The sequence below is a fragment of the Vidua macroura genome, chromosome 1 (assembly GCF_024509145.1).
Source record: "Vidua macroura isolate BioBank_ID:100142 chromosome 1, ASM2450914v1, whole genome shotgun sequence".
NCBI classification, from domain to species: Eukaryota; Metazoa; Chordata; class Aves; order Passeriformes; family Viduidae; genus Vidua; species Vidua macroura.
In genome coordinates, this window is record NC_071571.1 from 127,677,032 (window position 1) to 127,697,134 (window position 20,103).

At 35.2% G+C, this 20,103-nt stretch overlaps 1 protein-coding gene across 9 annotated transcripts in view; it reads left to right on the forward strand.

Moving 5' to 3' along the window:
- Positions 1-20,103, forward strand: part of CPNE3 (copine 3) — a 28,577-nt gene that overhangs the window by 1,494 nt on the left and 6,980 nt on the right. For 4 of the 9 annotated variants that reach the window (XM_053982176.1, XM_053982204.1, XM_053982212.1 and 1 more), the window contains exons 2-11: positions 1,998-2,056; positions 8,716-8,855; positions 9,616-9,795; positions 10,946-11,020; positions 11,497-11,568; positions 12,360-12,443; positions 14,050-14,139; positions 17,477-17,575; positions 18,711-18,797; positions 19,367-19,426. In XM_053982176.1, coding sequence (XP_053838151.1) covers positions 8,724-8,855; positions 9,616-9,795; positions 10,946-11,020; positions 11,497-11,568; positions 12,360-12,443; positions 14,050-14,139; positions 17,477-17,575; positions 18,711-18,797; positions 19,367-19,426 — 879 coding nt within the window. In that variant the 5' untranslated portion in view covers positions 1,998-2,056; positions 8,716-8,723. Of the gene's footprint in view, positions 1-1,997; positions 2,057-4,882; positions 5,160-6,536; positions 6,630-8,715; positions 8,856-9,615; positions 9,796-10,945; positions 11,021-11,496; positions 11,569-12,359; positions 12,444-14,049; positions 14,140-17,476; positions 17,576-18,710; positions 18,798-19,366; positions 19,427-20,103 lie in introns of all 9 variants that reach the window. The other 5 variants (XM_053982238.1, XM_053982229.1, XM_053982248.1 and 2 more) reach the window with 3 other exon arrangements.

Consider the following 20,103-nt stretch of genomic DNA (forward strand, 5'->3'; position numbering starts at 1 on the left):
CCCTGAAGGTTCGAGTTAAAGATATTTCTTTGGTGGTGCAAAAAGTTTGTTTAGTAAAAGTAAATACAGTCAAACTTAATCCCAGCTATTTTTTTTTCTTCAGCCTGAGCTTTAAATTTTAACTTTATATGTGTGTACTCACAGAAGAAAGATGTTTTGAAGTGCATGCAGAATATTTGAAGGAAAAAAAAGTAGGAAAGATGTTAAAGGAGTAAGAGGCAGAGGTCCTTTTGTTTATCTGTTGTGGTGTTATGAAGAATGCAGTGTTTTTGCAACAAGTATGTTTATGCTAAATGTCTTAAAATTAAACTATACAGATTCATTGGAGGTGACTGTTAGACTAATTTCAGTTCAGGTAACAAAAGCAAAAAGCTATTTCTGGTAGGCTGAATAACTAAGCTATTATTAAATGTCATCCAGAAATCCAAAGTAGCAGAGTTGTTACCACAGTGTTCGTACAGTCTTGTTTTATGCTAAATTTTTCTCCAGAATTGAATGCTAAGGGGAAGCCATAGTGTTAGGGGTAATAAAACTAAAATCTCAACTGTACACATATCTGGGATGGAATTTAATTTTTTTAGGAACAAATGCTGTCGTTATATGTTTTCCTAAATGAAATACCTTCAGGGACAGAGTTAGGGAGTAAGATACCTTCTATTCCTTCCTGTTTATTTTCCTGTGAAAGTCAGGATGCTCTTCCAACATAAATAATATATGATCAACTTAGTATTTGTAGATATTAGTTCCTGTTAAACCCAAGAATATTGTTTCTGTTCATAGATCAGTTAGGCAAAGATTAATACTGGCCCCTCCTAGCATTACATTTGAAGGTGTGGTATGGCTTGTGCAAGCAAGTAGGCAGGAAGTAGAATTGTGTTGTGTTTTTTTTACAATCTTATAGGTCTTTTCCATCAACTCTGATTCTATTTGATTTATTTGGTTTATCTTTAATATTGCTTTAGATGAGATGCTTTTGCTCAGACATTTTGAAAGGGCATTATTAAGTGTCTGAAGGATTTATGAACAGAGGAATTTTAGGGGCCTGGTTGCTGGATCAAAGCTTCTGTTTAAAGAATAGTCTTTACTGATTTGAATCATACTTTGTTCTCTGCTTGAAGGAAGACTATATCCTTTAGATCCGTTCCATCTTGCAGATGGATCAAGTGCACTTTCATTCAGTGCTTTATCAAATGCCCAGTTAGGAGGCATCTGAATTAGTTCTAGTTGTGGCAATTTGCTTCTGGTACTTCCCCTGCCCAGAAGGGTTTTTAAAAATTCCTCATGCAGGTAATTAGCATATGTGCAATTATCTGATGGTTCCAGGAATTAGCATGATTACTGTGTGCCTGTCTTAGGAGCTCCTGCCTGTGGATGTGCAGAGAATGAATGATGCCTCCCAGGCACAGGGAATGCTGAGTGCAAGTAGCTGCTGTGATACAGAGCTGAAGGGCAGCTGACTGTAGAGCTCTTGGTTTGCATACAGGAAGGTTTGAAATACCTCTGAGCTACAGTAAAGTGCAATTTTGTGATTGTTGGTTTCAAAATGTTAGTGTTTATACTGAGATGTGCTGGAACACTGTGGAATATTGATTTAATGGACTTTTCTTTATCATCCTTTAGCTGTGTAAGGATGCACAGGTTAGTTAGAGCATAAACAACATTGGGGGCTACTGATTTTGATCTACTTACTGTAATCCACTGTCACCTTATTGAAAAAAAAGAATAATTTAATGAATAGGACAAAACCAGTAATTGAGTCTACGTTCTTAAAATTTTAAAGGGCTTTTCTTGTTGGACTTTTATAATATTTAGTATATATTATTTTCTTATAAGGGATTACCCTGGAGTAATCTTACAGTGCTGCTGTCATGGACGCTTAAAACTGTTGGACAGGTTATTTATTTTAAGAGGAACTGTAGATGCTCAAACTTCTTAATTTGATTGATCTGTGGGAATAACAATTCTTGGTTTTAATTTCCTTTCCTTTCACATTTTAGTGCTACTGTTGATTGAAGCTTTAGCCTTTTGCTGAGAGGCCCTGAGGCAGCTCTCTACGGTAGGTTACTGTAACTCATTTTTAAGAACTAGTATTTGTAACAGTGAAGAGGCAGAACATCCCTTGGAAAAAAACTGTAGAAAGAATTTAAAGCATGTGCTCACCTGCATCTTGTTTCTGCAGTAAAGTACTGCAAGTTTTAGTGAGATAAAAGTTTTTTCTTTCTTTATGGGTAATGTTAATTATGTAGACAATTAGACAATCAGTCAGTGGCTCTACACGGAGCAATTGCAATGAGGAACACACAGTTTAAGATACTATTCACATTGCATTGTTGATAGATGGTTTTACATTAAATAATTGGTATAAAGATATTCTGATAAAGCATATAAACATATATGCAAGGGGCACGTGTTCCTCTGATTTGTTGCTGTATGCTTAAAATAATTGAATTTTGAAGTCAGGAGATCTGTATTTCTTAATTTTCTTGTTCAAGGCACAATATTACCTTTTATAGTTTAGTTCACTTGAAACATCATCTAAAATACTTTTATGTGAGGAAGATGCTGGGAAGAACTAAGCATTAAAGATGTGCCTAAAGGGCAAACACATATATACAGGATTGAAAAAAGACCAGCACAAAGATATTTAGAAATAACTGTTTTGAAGTAATTTTGTGAGCAGGTTTCCTAGAAGTTAAATTAATATTTTCATTGCAGTGGATTAAAAAATAAAATAGAATTCTTAACTTGTTCTTTGGCAATGTAACTTACTGATAGATTTTTATATATGGAAACAACCTGCAAATACTTGTCTGACTTGTTATACCAGTGTGCTACCAATCCAACAGAGTGTCATAAAGCTTGTATAAATAGATGATTCATTTCCCATACAGAAAACTGTGCTTCCAATCTCATGCATGCATATACTTCAGATGTATTAAATATTAGCTTGTGTTTTTGATTGATGTAAGCCCCAGTAAAATGAGTGGTGTAGTCATTAGGGTTTTATCAAATGAATCTTACTTGTTTAGTTCAGAATGCTCTAATTCCTTCCTGCATGCTAAATATTGAATATGAGAATCATGGAGTGATTTAGGTTGAATAAGATGTCCAAGATCATCAAGTCCAACATCTGACCTATCATCATCTTGTGAACTAGACAATAGCACTAAGTGCCACAATATGATGCTTCTTGAACAACTCTGAGGGTGGTGACACCACCACCTCACTGGGCGTTCCATTCCAATGCTTATCAACACTTTCTATGAAGAAATTCTGCCTGATGTCCAAACTGAACCTCCCCTGGCACAGATTGAGGTTATGTTCTCTTGTCCTGTCAGTTGTTACTTGGGATGAGGCCAAGCCCCACCTGGCTGCAGCCTCCTTTCAGAGAGTTGTACAGAGCAGTAAGGTCATCCTTGAGCCTCCTTTTCTCCAGGCTTAACACCCCCAGCTGCCTGAGCCATTCAACATATGACTTATTCTTTGGACCTTTCACCAGCTCTGTTGCCCTTCTCTGAACATGCTCCAGCACCTCAATGTTCTTCCTGAAATGAGGAGGCCAGAAGTGGACACAGGATTTGAGGTCTGGCTTCACCAGCGCCCAGTGCAGTGGGACAATCACAGCCCTTGTCCTGCTGGCCACTCTTGTTTTGCTACAAGCCAGGATAATTTTGGACTTCTTGGCCATCTGGACACACACATTGGCTCACGTTCAGCCAGCTGTTAACCAGCACTCCCAAGTCCTTTTCCACTCATCAGATTTTCAGCCAGTCATTCCCAAGCCTGTGGTGGTTATTGTGACCCAAGTGCAGGATGCAGTACTTGGCATTAGTGAACCGCATACAACTGGCCTTGGCCCACTGATCCAGCCTGACCCCTCTGCAGAGCCTTCCTACCCTCCAAAATAGATACAGCTATCACTCAGGAAGTAGGGGTAATAGTACTCAGTACTAGAAGAAAATAAAGCTTACACTCAAGATTTTGTGTGATTCTTCAAATACAGAATGACTCAAGCTGTTTCTGGTACTTAGCTTGTCAGCACATCAGCTGGACAAGTTTTCCAGCTGTATTGTGTGTAAACAAACTGAAAAGAGGAGTCAGAACTTTCATTTGGAGGTAGGATTTTTAGAGAAGCTATTTTTTGGGGATTTTTTTCAATTGTGATGAAATTAGGTTGTGAAACAGTCTTAGCTTTTGTAACCTTGTATGAAATGTTTGTTTCCTGTGAAGTGGTCTGTTTCCTTGAGAACTGAAGGGTTACTTTGAGATTTAAAATATATATATTTATATGCTTGTAGCCCAAGATAACTAGCAATTGTGTTGCTACTAGCCCTATCAGTGAGAAGGAGGATCCATTTGTCCTAATTTCATTGTCAGATTCTTGCAGCAGATATGGCATTTTCTGCTTTTTTCAGTCTGGCACACAGCTGACATAAAAAGCTTTGGTATAGCATTATGGCAAGAAGATTAGCTGATCAGAAATAGACTTTATTTGCAAGTTTCTTGTGTCTGTTCTGTGTTAATTTGGGCCCTGAGATATCTAGAAATGACGGATTTTTGGTCTATTGCCATTAGCAGTTCACAGGAGCTAGGAAATGTTCAATGACAGCAATAATTTCCATCAGAACAGATTTGAGACTTGTGACTAAAGACAGTGATGCCAAACCCACTTCATTAAGTCTTTCTGTCTTTAAGTTGGGTATTTCTGCTTATGAGACTGGATGCACCTATACATGGGAATGTGTCATTGTAATGCTCTGCAAGGTTATCTGGTCAAGCCAATACTGTCCTCTGACATTGCAGCACAGAAAGAATTGCTACAGTCTAGCAATTCCCAACTGCACTGTTAGATCATTCTGATAATAGATCTGTTCCTTTCCAGGTAGAATGCCATGTTTGCAGTTTCTCTTGGAAAACAGACCATGACTCAGTTGTTTGATGTCTACCACTTATCTCCATTAGGATCATCACTGGAGTTCAAAGAACATTCTGATCTTTAAAACTGCAAGACAAGACCAGTCCTTGACATAGATTTTTGCTTTGATAATTACAGCTCAAGCAGAAAGACTTGACATATTCTTAGTTGACCTAATCATGCTCTTGAGCAGCCAAGACATGGGAGAGGATCCCTTATGACTGTATATCACTGCAATTCAGATGTACGGTATATATAGTAATTTTCAGTCTTTTCCTGTGCAGATATACTTTTTAAAGCCTGGCTTCTGCCATTATAAAAGCTATTTCAATAAAAAGGATGACAGAGCTATCACCTACACACATTCTGATGTGCTTTGCCTCCCTTTATGGTAACCTACATGGAGGGCAGGTTGATAGCTTGAGAAAAGCAAAGGTTTTAATTAAATATGATCAATGTGGAGCACAGCTATTTTAATAACACTAACTAATTAAACAACTAAATCTCTTGTTATGTGTTGTAACTTACTGGCAGTCGAGGCTTATCCTGCCATAGCCTGAACAATATAAATCGTCCATGTTAAGTTATTCCAGAATTCCAAATGTTTAAGTAATCCAGTCATGTGTGTGTTGTAGAATTTCAAGAGGTAATGCACTAGTGAATGCATAATTTAGTTTCACCATCCTGAAAATATGGCAGTTTGCCAGACTCTATTACATCAAGTCCTCAAGAAGAGGTTGCTTGTTTACCTGGCAGTGACTGATCCTTGAGGATGTTTATCATCTTTAGAAACCCTACCATCCACCTCTCAAACCTTGGGAACTTTTCAGCTAATTGAAAAGCTAACTTTTCAGCTTTGAGACGTGAGGAGAATTGGGTGGATCTGGCATAATTATTCCTTTCATGCATTTGGGATGAGGAGGATTTTGTGCAGCATGAGCAGAACCCTAGCAGATAGTGCTGTTAGAAAGACTCCTGACTTCACACATGTGAAGCATGTGTGCCCTCTGCAAATTCTGTAAGGTGTGCAATGTAGTAAGAGAGGTATCTCTTGTTTTTTTACTAAGGTTCACTACCTTAAGTACTGCTTTGGGTTAATAAGACATAACTTTTTCTTGCTAATAAGTATTTTACTAACTTTTAACGTTTAAAATGTTACTGAAAATCAGTATAACTATTTGCAGTAAAATGTATCAGTTTTATGGAGAAACATATTTTTTTGAGTAAAATAGCAAAATTATTTCTGGAAATGTATTAGTATTATAGACCTCTTCAACCTATTATAGAAATACAGATTCCTAATAGTCTCAAAACTTCTTAGAAAAATGCTATGCATTATTTTTCATCTTGGATTTTTCAAAATTGGAAACGTTAAAGATTAAAGGGCTGTCTTGTGATTTGAAGTTTTGCTCTTTATCTGCATTTTGAGTGTCCTCCACTTAAATAAATGCATGTTCTTGTAATAAGTTGTCTTTTATCTGATATGGACACAGTTGTTGCATCTCAAATGAGCATTTGCATTTCAGGGAAGGGAGTCAACCTTTTTATTCTTCCCTTCTCTATGCTAAAGGATGCTTTTTGCACAGCACCTCTTTCTTAATCTGCTCTTTTCCTGCAATAGATGCCTAGTGGGAGAGTTGGTGACATGGAGGAGGAGAGGAAGTAACAGAATTGATGTGTTCATGTGAGAAAGTACTTGAGATGCACAAGAAGTGTGAGTACACACACAAAGAGGAAAAAGCTGACCACTCGATCCTATCCATTTAGCAGTGATTTTGGAAATACTACCTTAAAGAAAGAAATGGGTGCTTTCAAGGACTCTTAATAATGAGGAGTTTTAGATAAGTTGAAGCAAGAAAATTTTGACTGGTTTGAAAATGCATCTCAATTCAAATTTAAATTCTGTTGAGTTTCATGCAAACCCTTTCTACTTGCTGTTGCAGTATCAGTGGGAGTTAGAGCATCATTTTGTCAGCAGAGTTGTTTTTATGAAAACTGTCATTAAGAAATCATGTACTGGTCTGCACTGGATTCTGTGGGAAAGGCACTGACTGTTAATGAGCTTGGCCTGGCAGCCAGGAAAGCAATAGGGAATGGAAAATACCTGTATAAAAAGAGAATCAGGAAAAAAGGGGCAGACTGCTTTTAAGAGGTACGGTTTCTAAGCCTAAAAACCACTGGTTTAAAAACTATTTTAGTACCTAGACCTTCACTGTTTTCCCCTCAAGGACAATGAATTAAACTTTATGAAAGTCATGGGAACAAAAGGTTACTCAAAGAAGAAATCACATTTAGGTGTTTGGGAAGTGCATGAGGATTTCTATGAATCTGACATGCTTTGTAAAATATGTGCATGGATGTTTGAGTGTTTCTTTTACAGATAATTTATATGTACTTCAGTCTACAAAAGGTTCATCACTGAGATAGCAAAATGAAGATGAGACAACATGTGAATTGTGCCCTAGTGGAATACAAGAAGCCCGAGGAAAATTCCCTCAGACCCCACAACATTTTCTTTCTCCTATTTTCAGTTTGTTCTTTGTCTTTTCCACGTTCCTTTCCCTTTTTGCCTCTAAAAGATCATTTTTTTTCATGAAAAATCTTATGAATACAGTGAAAGGAAGAGAGCTGGGTTGGGTTAAGTATAGTTTCATATTCAAGTATGAATGCATATGTTGCTAGTGAGTTGACCAGATAGAAGCAGATGCCTTTCCTTCTGCCTTGTTGTCTTTGGTGTCTCACGCACTTTTAAGATGAATTAATCCAGAAGGATACTTAGTCTAGACTGTGGGTTCACTGGAGAGCAGGCAAACTTGAAACTAAAGAGGCTTGGGAGCTTCCAGGTTAGGCTGCTTGTGGAAAGATTTGGAGGTTTTAGTCTTTGAGTCAAGGAAAATTGTACTGTAGAGGTTTTCTTCCCTAAGAGTTGTTGGAAATTATCAACTCTATCCTTAAAGTGTATAATTATGGAGATTTTATATATATATATATATATAAATATAAATAATCTGGTGCTCAGACCTACTTGGGCTTGCAAATACATGTTATGCCAGTGTGGGATTCATAACTGATAACCAAGTTGTTTCTGTAGGTTTGTGATATCTGCTGGTCTTAGTGGACATTGTCCAGTGGACAATGATGGAGGTACTTAAAGAGAAAATGTAAAGATGCTTTCAGTTATTCTTTTTTTTTTTTAATAGATCTTCAGAAAGAACAGTTTCCCCAATTTCTCAGTTATTACTTGGCTTCAAAGTGTTTATCCTTATTATTAAAATTTGTAGGGTTTTTTTTCATGTTTACTAAAGCAAGACAACCTGTTACCTGCTCAAATGGCTTTTCCAATTCTGTCATGGTTATGGTTTCAGCATTTTGTTACAAAGGTTTGGTAGAGGAGTATATAATACAATGTGTTCATGGATACTGGCATTCATATGGGCTTTTGGATTTCATTTAAAGCTTGTGAAGTTTTATTGTTAGCAATTCAAACTGTTGTACCTTCTTTGAGGTATATCCCATTTTTCATTTGGTTCCTCAGGCGTTCTCAGAAACCTGATCTTGTTTTTTTATGTGCAGATTTTGAAATTAATTTTTATACCTGTGTGGAAAAAACAAGAGTGTGGCAGTAATAATGCTATAATGTTGGTACATCAGAAATTGTAAAATTTGCATTTGTAACCTCAAATCATCACTTTTGACAAGCTAACACTTTTTGTGATCAGTTAAAGAGTTAATGCATTGTGACAATCCTGTTGTTTGCTTTTTAGTCCATTTTAATGATGATTTCTGTTGCTGCTTTCCAGTGTAACAAATGGCAGCACAGTGTGTGACAAAGGTGGAGCTGACTATTGCCTGCACCAATCTTTTGGATAAAGATGTGGGTTCCAAGTCAGACCCTCTGTGTGTGCTTCTCCAGAACACAAGTGGTCAGCAGTGGTATGAGGTACAGCCTGATGCTTCTCACAAATCTGCTAAAAAAAATTCTGAATTGTTGGACCTTTTAAAACACTACAGCATATGGGTTCATTAAAATATTTTAATTTTGTACCAGCATTTTTGAATGGTTTTTGTTAGATTATATCTCTAATAGTGTAGTGGGTTTGGATTTTTCCTTTAATTAAAAACCAAGCTATGTCAAACCACAACAAATAGTTACATGGGCAGCACATTAATAATCATTTGCTATTAAATACTTACAAGTGTCTGATTTTTAGCACTGTTCCCCAGCCATGTGTGGACCAACAGAAGAAGCCTTCTAAGTGCTTAAATGTGCTTTTATAAATACAGTACTGCAAAACTAGGGTCTTATCCTGGATTTGACAATACAGAATTTTATGTTAGTCTTCCCTGTGCAGGAATAGGTCCCATCTTAGAGGGAGTGATGAAAAATTGGTAAAGTATCCCTAGCTTAGAGCAGTGGGTTTTTAAATATAGTGTGTATATATAATATAATATAATATAATATAATATAATATAATATAATATAATATAATATAATATAATATAATATAATATAATATAATATAATATAATATAATATAATATAATATTTTGTAATATAACTTATGTTTGATGAAAGGTTTATAGGAAGATGCTCCTTTGTACTTTTAGAACTTTTGAGTATATTTAATAATAGGGTATTTGATTTGCTTGCTTGTTTAGCTTGTGAAATACTGGATAAAGTGGTAACTTTCTAATTGCAGGTTGATCGCACAGAAAGAGTTAAGAATTCCTTGAACCCAAGGTTTGCCAAGAAATTCTTAATTGATTATTATTTTGAGCTTGTTCAGAAACTTAAGTTTGGAATATATGACATTGATAACAAAACCTATGATCTGAGTGATGATGACTTCTTAGGAGAATTAGAATGTACGCTGGGACAGGTAAGTAGGCAGATGATTTCCCTTAGAATTAAGTTACTGAAAATCATTAGCCACTTTTACCTTGAATTTATCACTATGTTCTTGTGTAGTTGGAGTACTCTTAAGTTGAATAGGATGCTCTTCATTTGTTTTTTCAAGCCTCAGTTCAGTGTATATGCATTTTATTTACAAAAGGTCTTGAGATGATGCCCTGAAATGTGCTCTAGAATGGTGACTGTTGGATTGCTATCTAAAAGTAAATGGGCTGTCAATGAGCACAAAGTTGTAGTAATTGCTATTTATTTACTCTAATATTCAAATTCCTATTTTTATACTCCCAAAAAAGAGAATCAGTGTAGAACAATGTATGAGTGCTCACAAGGGCCATGTTATCCTTGTAATCTGCTTTTCACTCAATGCAAGCAATGATCCTAGCTCTGCCAGCTGTAGATTTACTTCTATTTTCCACTCATATTCCGCTATTGATGCCATCACAATTGAGCAGCTTCTTTTTAACTCGTTCTTTTGAGTAGATCCTTCAAAGGCACTTCTCAGAAGAGCTGTCTTGGGATTTTTCCTGCCCTGTGTCTTAATCCTTATAATGCACTTAAAGAGACATTGTGACCTGAAATTCAGTGTCAATTAAAAATTAATAATTCATTCTTAAGGTAAAGAAGGAGTAGACAAACTTCTGAGGAAGCATTGCCTGAACAGGGTAAAATAAAATCAGCTGGAAACTGTTCGGGGGAAGGCTGATGATTTTTTTGAGTGACAGACATTGTGTTTATAAATCTGTTTGCTGAATCCATTTATGAAATATGCTTTGCATGCATTTTAAAGGTACGTATGGAAAACTTAAAGAACAATTTGAAATTGGAACCTAAGGTATTATCTTTGTCCATGAATGCATGCCATGTTACTAGAAAACATTTCAATTCTTACTACTCCTGAAGCTCTGCATATGTTCATCTGCATGTGTGTTTTAGAATTTTTAAGTGAATAAAATATTACCTATTTATTTATAGAAGATTATGGTAAGTAAATGTAATGCTGTCATCTTCACAAAAAAGGAAAATTACTAAAAAGAAATACCTCACTAACTAATTTAATTCCTTTGAAAATCTATTAAGTTGTGTTAATAATGCTTGATACTCAAATTTTGTCTTGGCAGATAGTTTCTAGCAGGACTCTAACAAAACCATTAGTACTTAAAAATGGCAAACCTGCTGGAAGAGGAAGCATTACGGTAAGAGAGTTAAGAAATAAATGTCTTCAGAGTTCATCCTTAATTGTTTCTGGGTTTTATTTTTAGTTAGTGGCTTTAGTTACTGGCAGTGAGTCTATTCTATAGTGCTATAAAGCATATTTTTTTCATCCACTAATCTATCTTTGTCATTCAATAGTAGCCCACCTTCTGTATTATAAGTCCCATTGCATACATTATTAGGACATCCAATGGGCTGCTGTTCAGGGCATTTCTTTGTCAGTGCCATCGTTTATGGTAAATAGATGGAATGGAATCACAATGTCAAATCAAATTGTTCCTCCCCCCCTCCTCACCCCTCCCCCCCTCCTCACCCCTCCCCCCCCCTTCATTTTTTAATGCTTCGTTTGTGAGAAAACATGGGGGCTTTTTTAATGGACATGTCGTAGGAACGCTGTGAATATGAGAAAACTGCGTAGTTCCTGGATAAAAAATAAGTATTTTGTTTACCTACCTAGATTACAGCAGAAGAAGTAAAGGATAACAGGGTGGTTGTATTGGAATTAGAAGCAAGGAAACTGGACAATAAGGTATTTAAGTGATTACTGTTTCTTTTATAAAGTTGTAAATCAGAGTCTTGTCAAAGCAGGAAACATTTGAGTATTTATTCTTATTTTTGCTTATAAAATAAAATCCATTAAGATTTTACTTACACTAAAAAAGAAATTGAAGTAAGATTGCTGCAGAGTAACTTCATTGACTGTTTTGAAATGTATTGTTATGTATTTCTAAGTAAGATAAATGCATTTCAGGGGTAGTCTGTGAGCAACGTGTTCCCATTTAAATGTAAATCTTTACATTTATTCATAAATAAAAGGGAGTTTTGGTATATCCATTGGTTTCAATGGCTGTATAAATGGTTGCCCATTACCTCTCTGAAATAAATGGTGAAAAGTGTACTTGATGTGTATGAATTTGTTGTGTTGACCGTAAGGCTGACTAGAGAGAGACTTTAAAAAATAAAATTAGAAAAATAATAGAAAAATGTTTTTATTTTTACCTTTTGATTCCATGATATTTTTCATTTTAACTGGATGAAATTCTTAGTTTCCTGTTTATCCACTGTAGAACTTAGACCTATAAGTATTTTGCTTGAACTGTTAGGTATTTGATATGTGGACATTTTTCTTCTAAATTGAAGGACATTCCCCACTTTCTTTTCCTCTTTCACAGGTGGTAATATAATCAGATTTGCATTTCATCATCTAAAGCTTTTGTTCCCTGAATTTGCTTTTTGTTAATCTAAGTGTGTGTTAACTGGAATTTAATGATATTCACACTACAGGCTGTTCTGAGATAATTGCATGTTATTTAAATACAGGATTTTTTTGGAAAGTCAGATCCTTATCTGGAATTCCACAAACAGACTGGAGATGGAAACTGGGTGATGGTTCACAGAACAGAGGTAGGATATTTTCAGTTAACGACAAAGAGGTTAATGTTATTTAATTTCCAGTGTGTTGCACCACTAGATATACAATACCTTACAAAAAGAATTGACTGGCCTGGAGTTGATGTGCAGACTAGTTAGAAACTGCATCTTCTCTTCCACTGACTTTTCTGGGAAATCTACCTTATTCTCTTTATGCTGATTGTGATACATGCCATTCTGTTTGGAAAGAAAACATTTTTCCCTCTAGGAGAGGGAAAAAGTCTCCCCTCTAGGAGATTTCAGCAATCTAGGAGAAAACAAATATTTTGAAAAAAAACCTTCATATTCACACAGACATTTGCTTAGTTTTATCAAGTGCTGGGGTAGGACTTGGGCATTCCTGACTCTGCTGTTCTTAGGAAAGTGTCACCTGGCCGTACTCTTTCCAAGTGAAAGTAATGGTGCTAAATGCTTGCATAGCAAGGGCAAGCCAAGGAGAATGCAGAGTGAGAGAAAACGTGCTTGAGCAGCAGCAGCCTTTCACCCAGGAGGAGGTGTAGGGCTCCTGTGACAGCAACTGACTAAGAGTAGTTTCAAAATGTCTCACTGTAGTGGCAGCTCAGGGCCCCGATAGAGCCGAGGTGCTGTGCCCATAGGAAGTGTTGACTGTATTCATTTTGAAGTATGGATGTTGAAGAACTATAAATCTTTTTTGTCATACTTACAGTTTCTCTCATGAGATGGTTCTTCTGGTTAAGGTGCATCTTTTCTATGATGATTTCAGTCATCAACTTCAGTAATAAATCCAGGATTTGTTGTTTCAGCCTAAAAATGTCTTTATGTTACAGGTTCAAAAAACCTATTTTTTTCCCAACTGCTGTTTTTATTGATTTCATTTTCAAGAGAGATTTCTTTCTCAGCACTCCTACAGTGTTGAAAGTATTACTATGGTTAGGTGTTATTAGTTAAGTAGCACCTATTATGTGTATTTTCTTTTAGTTTTATAAGATCATTATTTGGTGTATCTGGTATATTTACAGATAACAGTTGACAAATTTTGAAGATGTTTCAGTATTATTTGTAAATAATCCTTTAGTGTTCAGCTTGAGAAGCCTTTTATCCTCATGCATTGTTTTTTACTTTACTACACCATTAATTTCTTGAGGGCATATTTCCATAAATGACATTTCAGAATAAATAATATGTGGGAGTGAATTGTAATCTCTGGAGTGCTGATATATTCAGAAATTCCAATGTAATATTTTTCCACACATTTTTGGTAATGCATGCCTTTATATGTGTGTGTATGTATGTATGTGTGCTTATTAAAGGAAGCAACCAGTATCTTATTTCTGTAATAATAAACTTATTTTTTTTTGCAGTGCAGTAGCTGAAGGATAAAGTAGGTGATAGTGAAGTATAGCAAAATATGGTGCTGAAAGAGACCATCTCCTTTTGGACAATGGCATGTTAAGAGTAGTTTTATTTATATCCCATGTATTAGGATTTGGAGTGCATTAGCATCAGCATTGGTCAATTGTTTTTTGCCTACAAAAATCCTGGTATGAAGGTATGACCCATTATGGTGACTGCTTTCTGCCCTTGTGAACAATGGTGTTCTGCCTTTTTTTTCCAACAGGTTATTAAAAACAACCTGAATCCTGTTTGGAAGCCCTTTAAAATCTCTCTCAATTCTCTGTGCTACAGTGACATGGATAAGTCAATCAAGGTAATGTATATTAAATGTGTGTATAAATTAATGCATTAGAAGTTATAACACATCTTCCCCTTGTTACGTATTTTTCTAGTTACTGTGGGTTTTTTGTTTCAAATTTAATTGTAAGTATTAAGTTTCTTATTTGAAAGGCACAGATATACATTCATGTTTTAGGGGAAAAAAGGAAAACACTGCACATTTGTAATGCATTGTGTGGTAGAAGCTGGTCTTTGAAAGTCTGGGAAACCAGTTGAACAAAAGTATATTTAAAATGTCCAGTGTCTTATTTTTAAAATAAGACATTTAAAAAATGTCATATTTTTATTGTACAGTTCTAGCGTGGCATCAGCCAATACTGGTAGTAAAGATACTGTGCAGTGAAAGAAGCATGTTAAAGGCTAGAATATGCTTTGTTCTATGTGATGGATCTTGTAATACTTTATTACTGATGCAACAGGTAAAATCAATTTTTAATATACTGCCTAATAAAATAAAATAAATTACACTTAATATACTAGCTAACAGATGTGGGTCAGATACAACCAGTTTTGGCAACTTTTTCTCTCCATATAAAACTGAATTTTTTGTCAGAAAGTTGACCAAACCTGTGAAGTAGTAGTTCTACCAGGGCTTTAATGTTTTCTATTTTCCACTTTTATCTTGAATAAATTGTGTTTAACTTCTGAATATTCTTCTTCAGGAATTGCCTTTAGGAGTGGAACTGAAGCTAAACAGCCAATCAAAATGCCATTTATAAGCTATTATGATCATGCTAGAAACCTGGTATTTTAGCATTTGAAAAAGAAACCTGAAAACCTGAATGCAGCAAACTGCTATATTTGATATTCTTTGTCTGGGAAGGAAAACTTAGAGCATGATTTGCATGTAATGGGCATTAGTCATATGACTTGAGGCAGTCCTGGAAAATCCTTAACAGCCGTGGGGATCTGGGTGTTACCAGCACCTGGATGGATTTAAGTACATATTTATAGAGGAGACTAATGTGCAACTTCACAAGGCCAGAACCTTCTTCCCTTACTGCTTCTATTTTTTTTCCATCACATTCCTTTCTGCTTCCCTTTTCCCCAAAACAGCTGTGATAGCTCTTACATCTCCATATGCTATAAGTATATTTCTCCTTTTCAGTAAACAGCCATACTGAAGCTATAGACCATTGTCTATAGCTAAATGTATCTCTGAACAATTATTCTCAGCTCTGTCACCATTTTAATAAAGTCTGTTCTTTGAAATCTTACCTCAGAAGTGTAGGTTTATATCCAGAGGAAATAGACTTGGAATAGTTACAGACTTGCAGACAGACACTTCGATTATGCCTTAACTTAGCAATGCAGGACCTATCACTTCAAACATTAAAATGTAGGCAGGATTGTATTATGGAATGTTATTGAAGGATTAAACAATGCCTTTAACACTTTTATATGCACACAGTTGCATGTGTAATGGGCTCTTTGGCGTAGTAAGTAAAACCAGCAATTTTTCTATGAGTGGCTTTTCACCTCTTTAATGGCTTAGTTTGTGTATGCCCAGCAGTGCACAAACCAAGTTGATCCTTTATCTTCTGGATTCATGGTTATGTTCCATGTGAGTGTGTTTGCAGTCAGTGAAGTTTTTCTGTGTCTCAAATGTGAGCCTTTCATCTGGAGCAGGCATGCCTAATGCTGGGAAAAATATGTTCAATCACATTGTTCCCTACTGCTATTGCATGTCTAGGAGGGCATATATGGAAAAAAAGGAAATGCTTCTCTCTTGTCTGGAATAAATACTAAAAATTGGCTTAAATGGGTCAAACATGGCAAGCAAAACAAATTTTTATGTCTTTGAAATAAAAAGGAAATACATCTACCAACTGTGCTAACAGGTATCAGAACTATTGGGTCAGGAAATATGTTCAGTTTTAAATTTCAGCTACTGAAGCACTTGGCTGAGTATTTGATTGGCATAATTTATGTCATTGAGAACAATTTACATAGCATCTGCCATGAACATAAATTAGTCTCTTGGTTCTTTGGCTGCTTGCATAATTTAAGGTGATGTTCAGTGCATGTGCATGCTTTTTTTTATTTATTAGTGAATTCAAAATGTTGTGGTAGTGCAAACTGCAAGATAGAGGTATGTTCTGTGCAGTACAACTCCCAATCTACACATCATATTTTGTATTTCAATATTCCTGTTTGTTTTCAGAAATTTAATTTCTTTCAGACGCTTGAGTGTATGTTGAAGTTGATTGTTTTGCTTTTTTATTTCTAACTTAAATGCTCAAGTAATCAGATAAATTGATTCTTGAATATAAGGTACAATATTTTTAGACTTGAAAGATGGACATGCAAATAGCTGTTCAGCTTAAGCCATACATACTCTGAACATTATTCTTGAAGTTCGCATTTTGATTACAAGTAATGTGGGATACCTATTTGACTCTTGATTTATTATTGTTTCTATTTATCATCATCATTATTCAATTATTTTAGTATGTTTTTACATGGTTTGATTAAGTTAGCTATCATGTCTGTGTTGCTGAACTGAAATAATATATCACAAGTGGATTAAATTAAAATAAGCTTTTATAGATAAATAACCATTTTTAAATACAGAAAGGCAGTTTGGTCACATTTTCAAAGAGAAAAAAAAAGTTGTTTTCACTCCTGCCTTCTTTGCTAGATTGGCCTGTTAAAAGAGTGCATTGATTAAATAATAAAGCTTGTCATTCAACTCTCACTATAGGAAAAGAGATTTTTAGTTGACATTCAGATCCATGAAGTGTAGCTCATAGTTTAACAGATCCACTGTATAAATTTGCTAATCTTAAAAAACAAAAAATTAGATATTGTTTCTAGCTTTAGGACTGAACCTTCATATGCTTATGTATTCTGTGTTATTTTGAGGATTAATGAAGTAATATAAAAGTGTTGCTAAAATTCTTGTGATTTCTTACATAACTGATTTTACTGAATTTTTAGCTGGATGTTCAGATTCATGATGAATGTAAAAAACCCTACATTGTTTTTCTATTCTTCTCAACACCCCATCATTCTCAAAACATAGTTCAATATAATTGATGTTACTTGCTCTTGTAAGACCTGACACTACTTAGTATTCTCATCTCTCCTTCACTTGAGTAGAACGTTAAATTTGAAACTGAGTGTAGTGGCTTCTACCCAATTTTAATCTGTTTTAAGTGCAACCCTATGCAGTTCTAAGACTTCAATGTGAGAAAACCTCTGTGATATAAAAGATACAGTAATGTCTGGGATGTTCAGATTTTGTTTCAGTGTTCATTGTTTTTGTAGGGCCATTTCTGTTACTAACTCTAAGTAATGCTGCATTTTAGGTTGAGTGCTATGACTATGATAGTGATGGGTCTCATGATCTCATAGGAAGTTTTCAAACAACAATGTCAAAACTGAAGGAAGCATCTCGGTCGTCACCTGTAAGTGTTACACAGTCTAAGCTGCCTGTGTGTTCTTGATAAGCTGTGTTATTCATATTTCAGCAAAACCTAGGTCACCTGGCCACAGGTGACCTCCAAGCTGGGCTAGGCTACACCTTGACATTGCTATTGTAGTTGAGGCTGAAACAGCATTTACATTGTACATCCATTTTCCTAGGATTAATGTCTTGGTTACCGTTATTATTATTATTATGTATCTAAATGCCCCACCATCAGCACAAAAAATTTCACTAATCATAAAAATACAGAAATAAAAAAAAATGGATTGTCAAAAGACAGAATGCAGCACAAATTTAACTACAGATAAAAGACCAAAGCTTGTAGTATTTTTTTTTCAAATATTATTTAATCATTTATTTTAAAATGTGGCACTTATTAACTATTATGTATATTTCAGTGAATATGAGAAAATTCAGTATTTATGCCACTGCACAAAAATGCAGCTATGTTACGTTAGGTGGCTTTTTTCTAAAGTGATATTACCCTTCCTAATCTTATGAACTATAATAGTTTCGAAATCTTTTAATATGCAGGGTTTACATGTAGCAGACAAAAGTTGGCATAGCAAACATAACATAAAAGTATTTGTTTTATGGATATCTGTGTTATCAAGATGTTTTACCATAGTTTCCTTTAGTCCTGTAAAACCTCCGGAACTATTTCTGCATTAAAACTACTGGGATCTATATACAAGAGTGCATGCTTGTACTTTCCTAATATTTTGAGTGTTGTATTTGTTCTAAATAATAAAAATAATTCCAGATACAGCTTCTGGAAACACTGATTCTTTGTTTGAATTGCTATATCTTTACAAAAAAAAAAAATTGTTAGCAGAATCCTCAGATGGAGAATGGTACAGAATTTCTCTTTTTGAAATAGAGTTGTCAAAACAAATTGCGTTTGTAGACTTATGGGCAAGAGAGGATTTCTGTCTTGAGAATGTGTTTTTTTTTCTTGCTAATATTGAGCAGACTGGTTTTAATTTTGCTGGATTATGAAATGAACTTAACTTTTAATATAAGCCCAAAGTATCAGTTCTGAAATAAAGGATTATTAAATTTGTTGCATAAATTATATTATAATATTTCTTTTGGCTTTGTTTGCATTCATGCAGGTTGAATTTGAGTGCATCAATGAAAAGAAAAGACAGAAGAAAAAGAACTATAAAAACTCTGGCATTGTGAGCGTTAAGCATTGTGAGGTCAGTAATATATTCTGGTATGGTTCTGATTTTAAGTGTTAAGGCATAACAACTCTCATTTAGTATATCTTCATCCTTAAACTGTAAGAAACTTTAAAATGTCTGAAAATTCCAGACATAGTAAATATTTAAGGGACTCTGATTCATATAAGACAAATTGAGGTCTGAATCACAAACCTGTGTTCCCCATCCCTTCACATTCTCTTGAAGAGAAAGGTCGTGTACAAGTTTAAGTAGTTTCTGAACCACTGCATTTCCCAACTCGCTCTTTTATGGCAAAGTGAAAAACTCTGTCATAATGTGTTATTTTATAAATGAAAGTTGTTTTGGAGCTGCTTTGGTGTCTGTCTGTAGTTTTGTTAGAGGCCTGATTCTGATGCACTGACTGTATGGTAGCATATGTTGCAAATATCCTGGTTGCAGTGGGTGGGTGGGATAGCTCTAGGGCAAAACTATTGCTTTTAATGGGTAAAGACAACTTATTTGGAACCTTAGAAGTTGCTACAATAATATTAGCTGGTTTTTTTTTCCATTAAAAAAAACCCACAATTTCTGTCTTCTATTTTTAGATCATTGTAGAATGCACATTCCTTGATTACATCATGGGTGGGTGTCAGCTGAATTTCACTGTAAGTTAAATAATTTATATGAATACTTTGAGTTTTGGAGCAAATTGAAGTATAGAATTGATTGGCTGTGCTCTTTATTAGATTATTATATTTTTTTTTCTTGTCGACTTAGTTTTTGTTCTGTAGCATGGAGCAGGAAGTTATTTTGCCAGAGTGCTTCTAGTTTGTTCAGAAAAAAATAGTATTTACTCTTGGCAAATGGTTCTGAACCTCTGGTTGTGTCCATTAGGAGCTAGCTAAGTTGTGTGGATGGAAACCAATGAGAAATTTACTATTCTTTGAAAGAAACACATAGAGGTCATCATATGGGTTAGAACCCTTTAGTTATGTAATTTGTGAACCAAATGCAGCACAAGTAACAGTAAGATGTCTTCACCTTAGTAACATGCTTCATCACCAAAGCAAAGAAGACCTATTGAAGTCAGAGAAAAAGCTCTCTAGGCTTCTGTGGAGGCTGACTAGTTATACTTCTGAGAAGAAAGGTGTGTGAGTGTGGCAGGATACAGAATGAAATTAATTTACCAGAATTTGAAGAGCTGCTGTGAATAGTAACTGAAAGTCAACACAGAGAAAACCTGACAGCATGCCCAGAGAAGCTGTAGATGCCCCATCTCTGAAAGTGTTCAAGGCCAAGTTGGAAGGGGCTTTCAACAACCTGATCATGTGAAAGCTGTCCC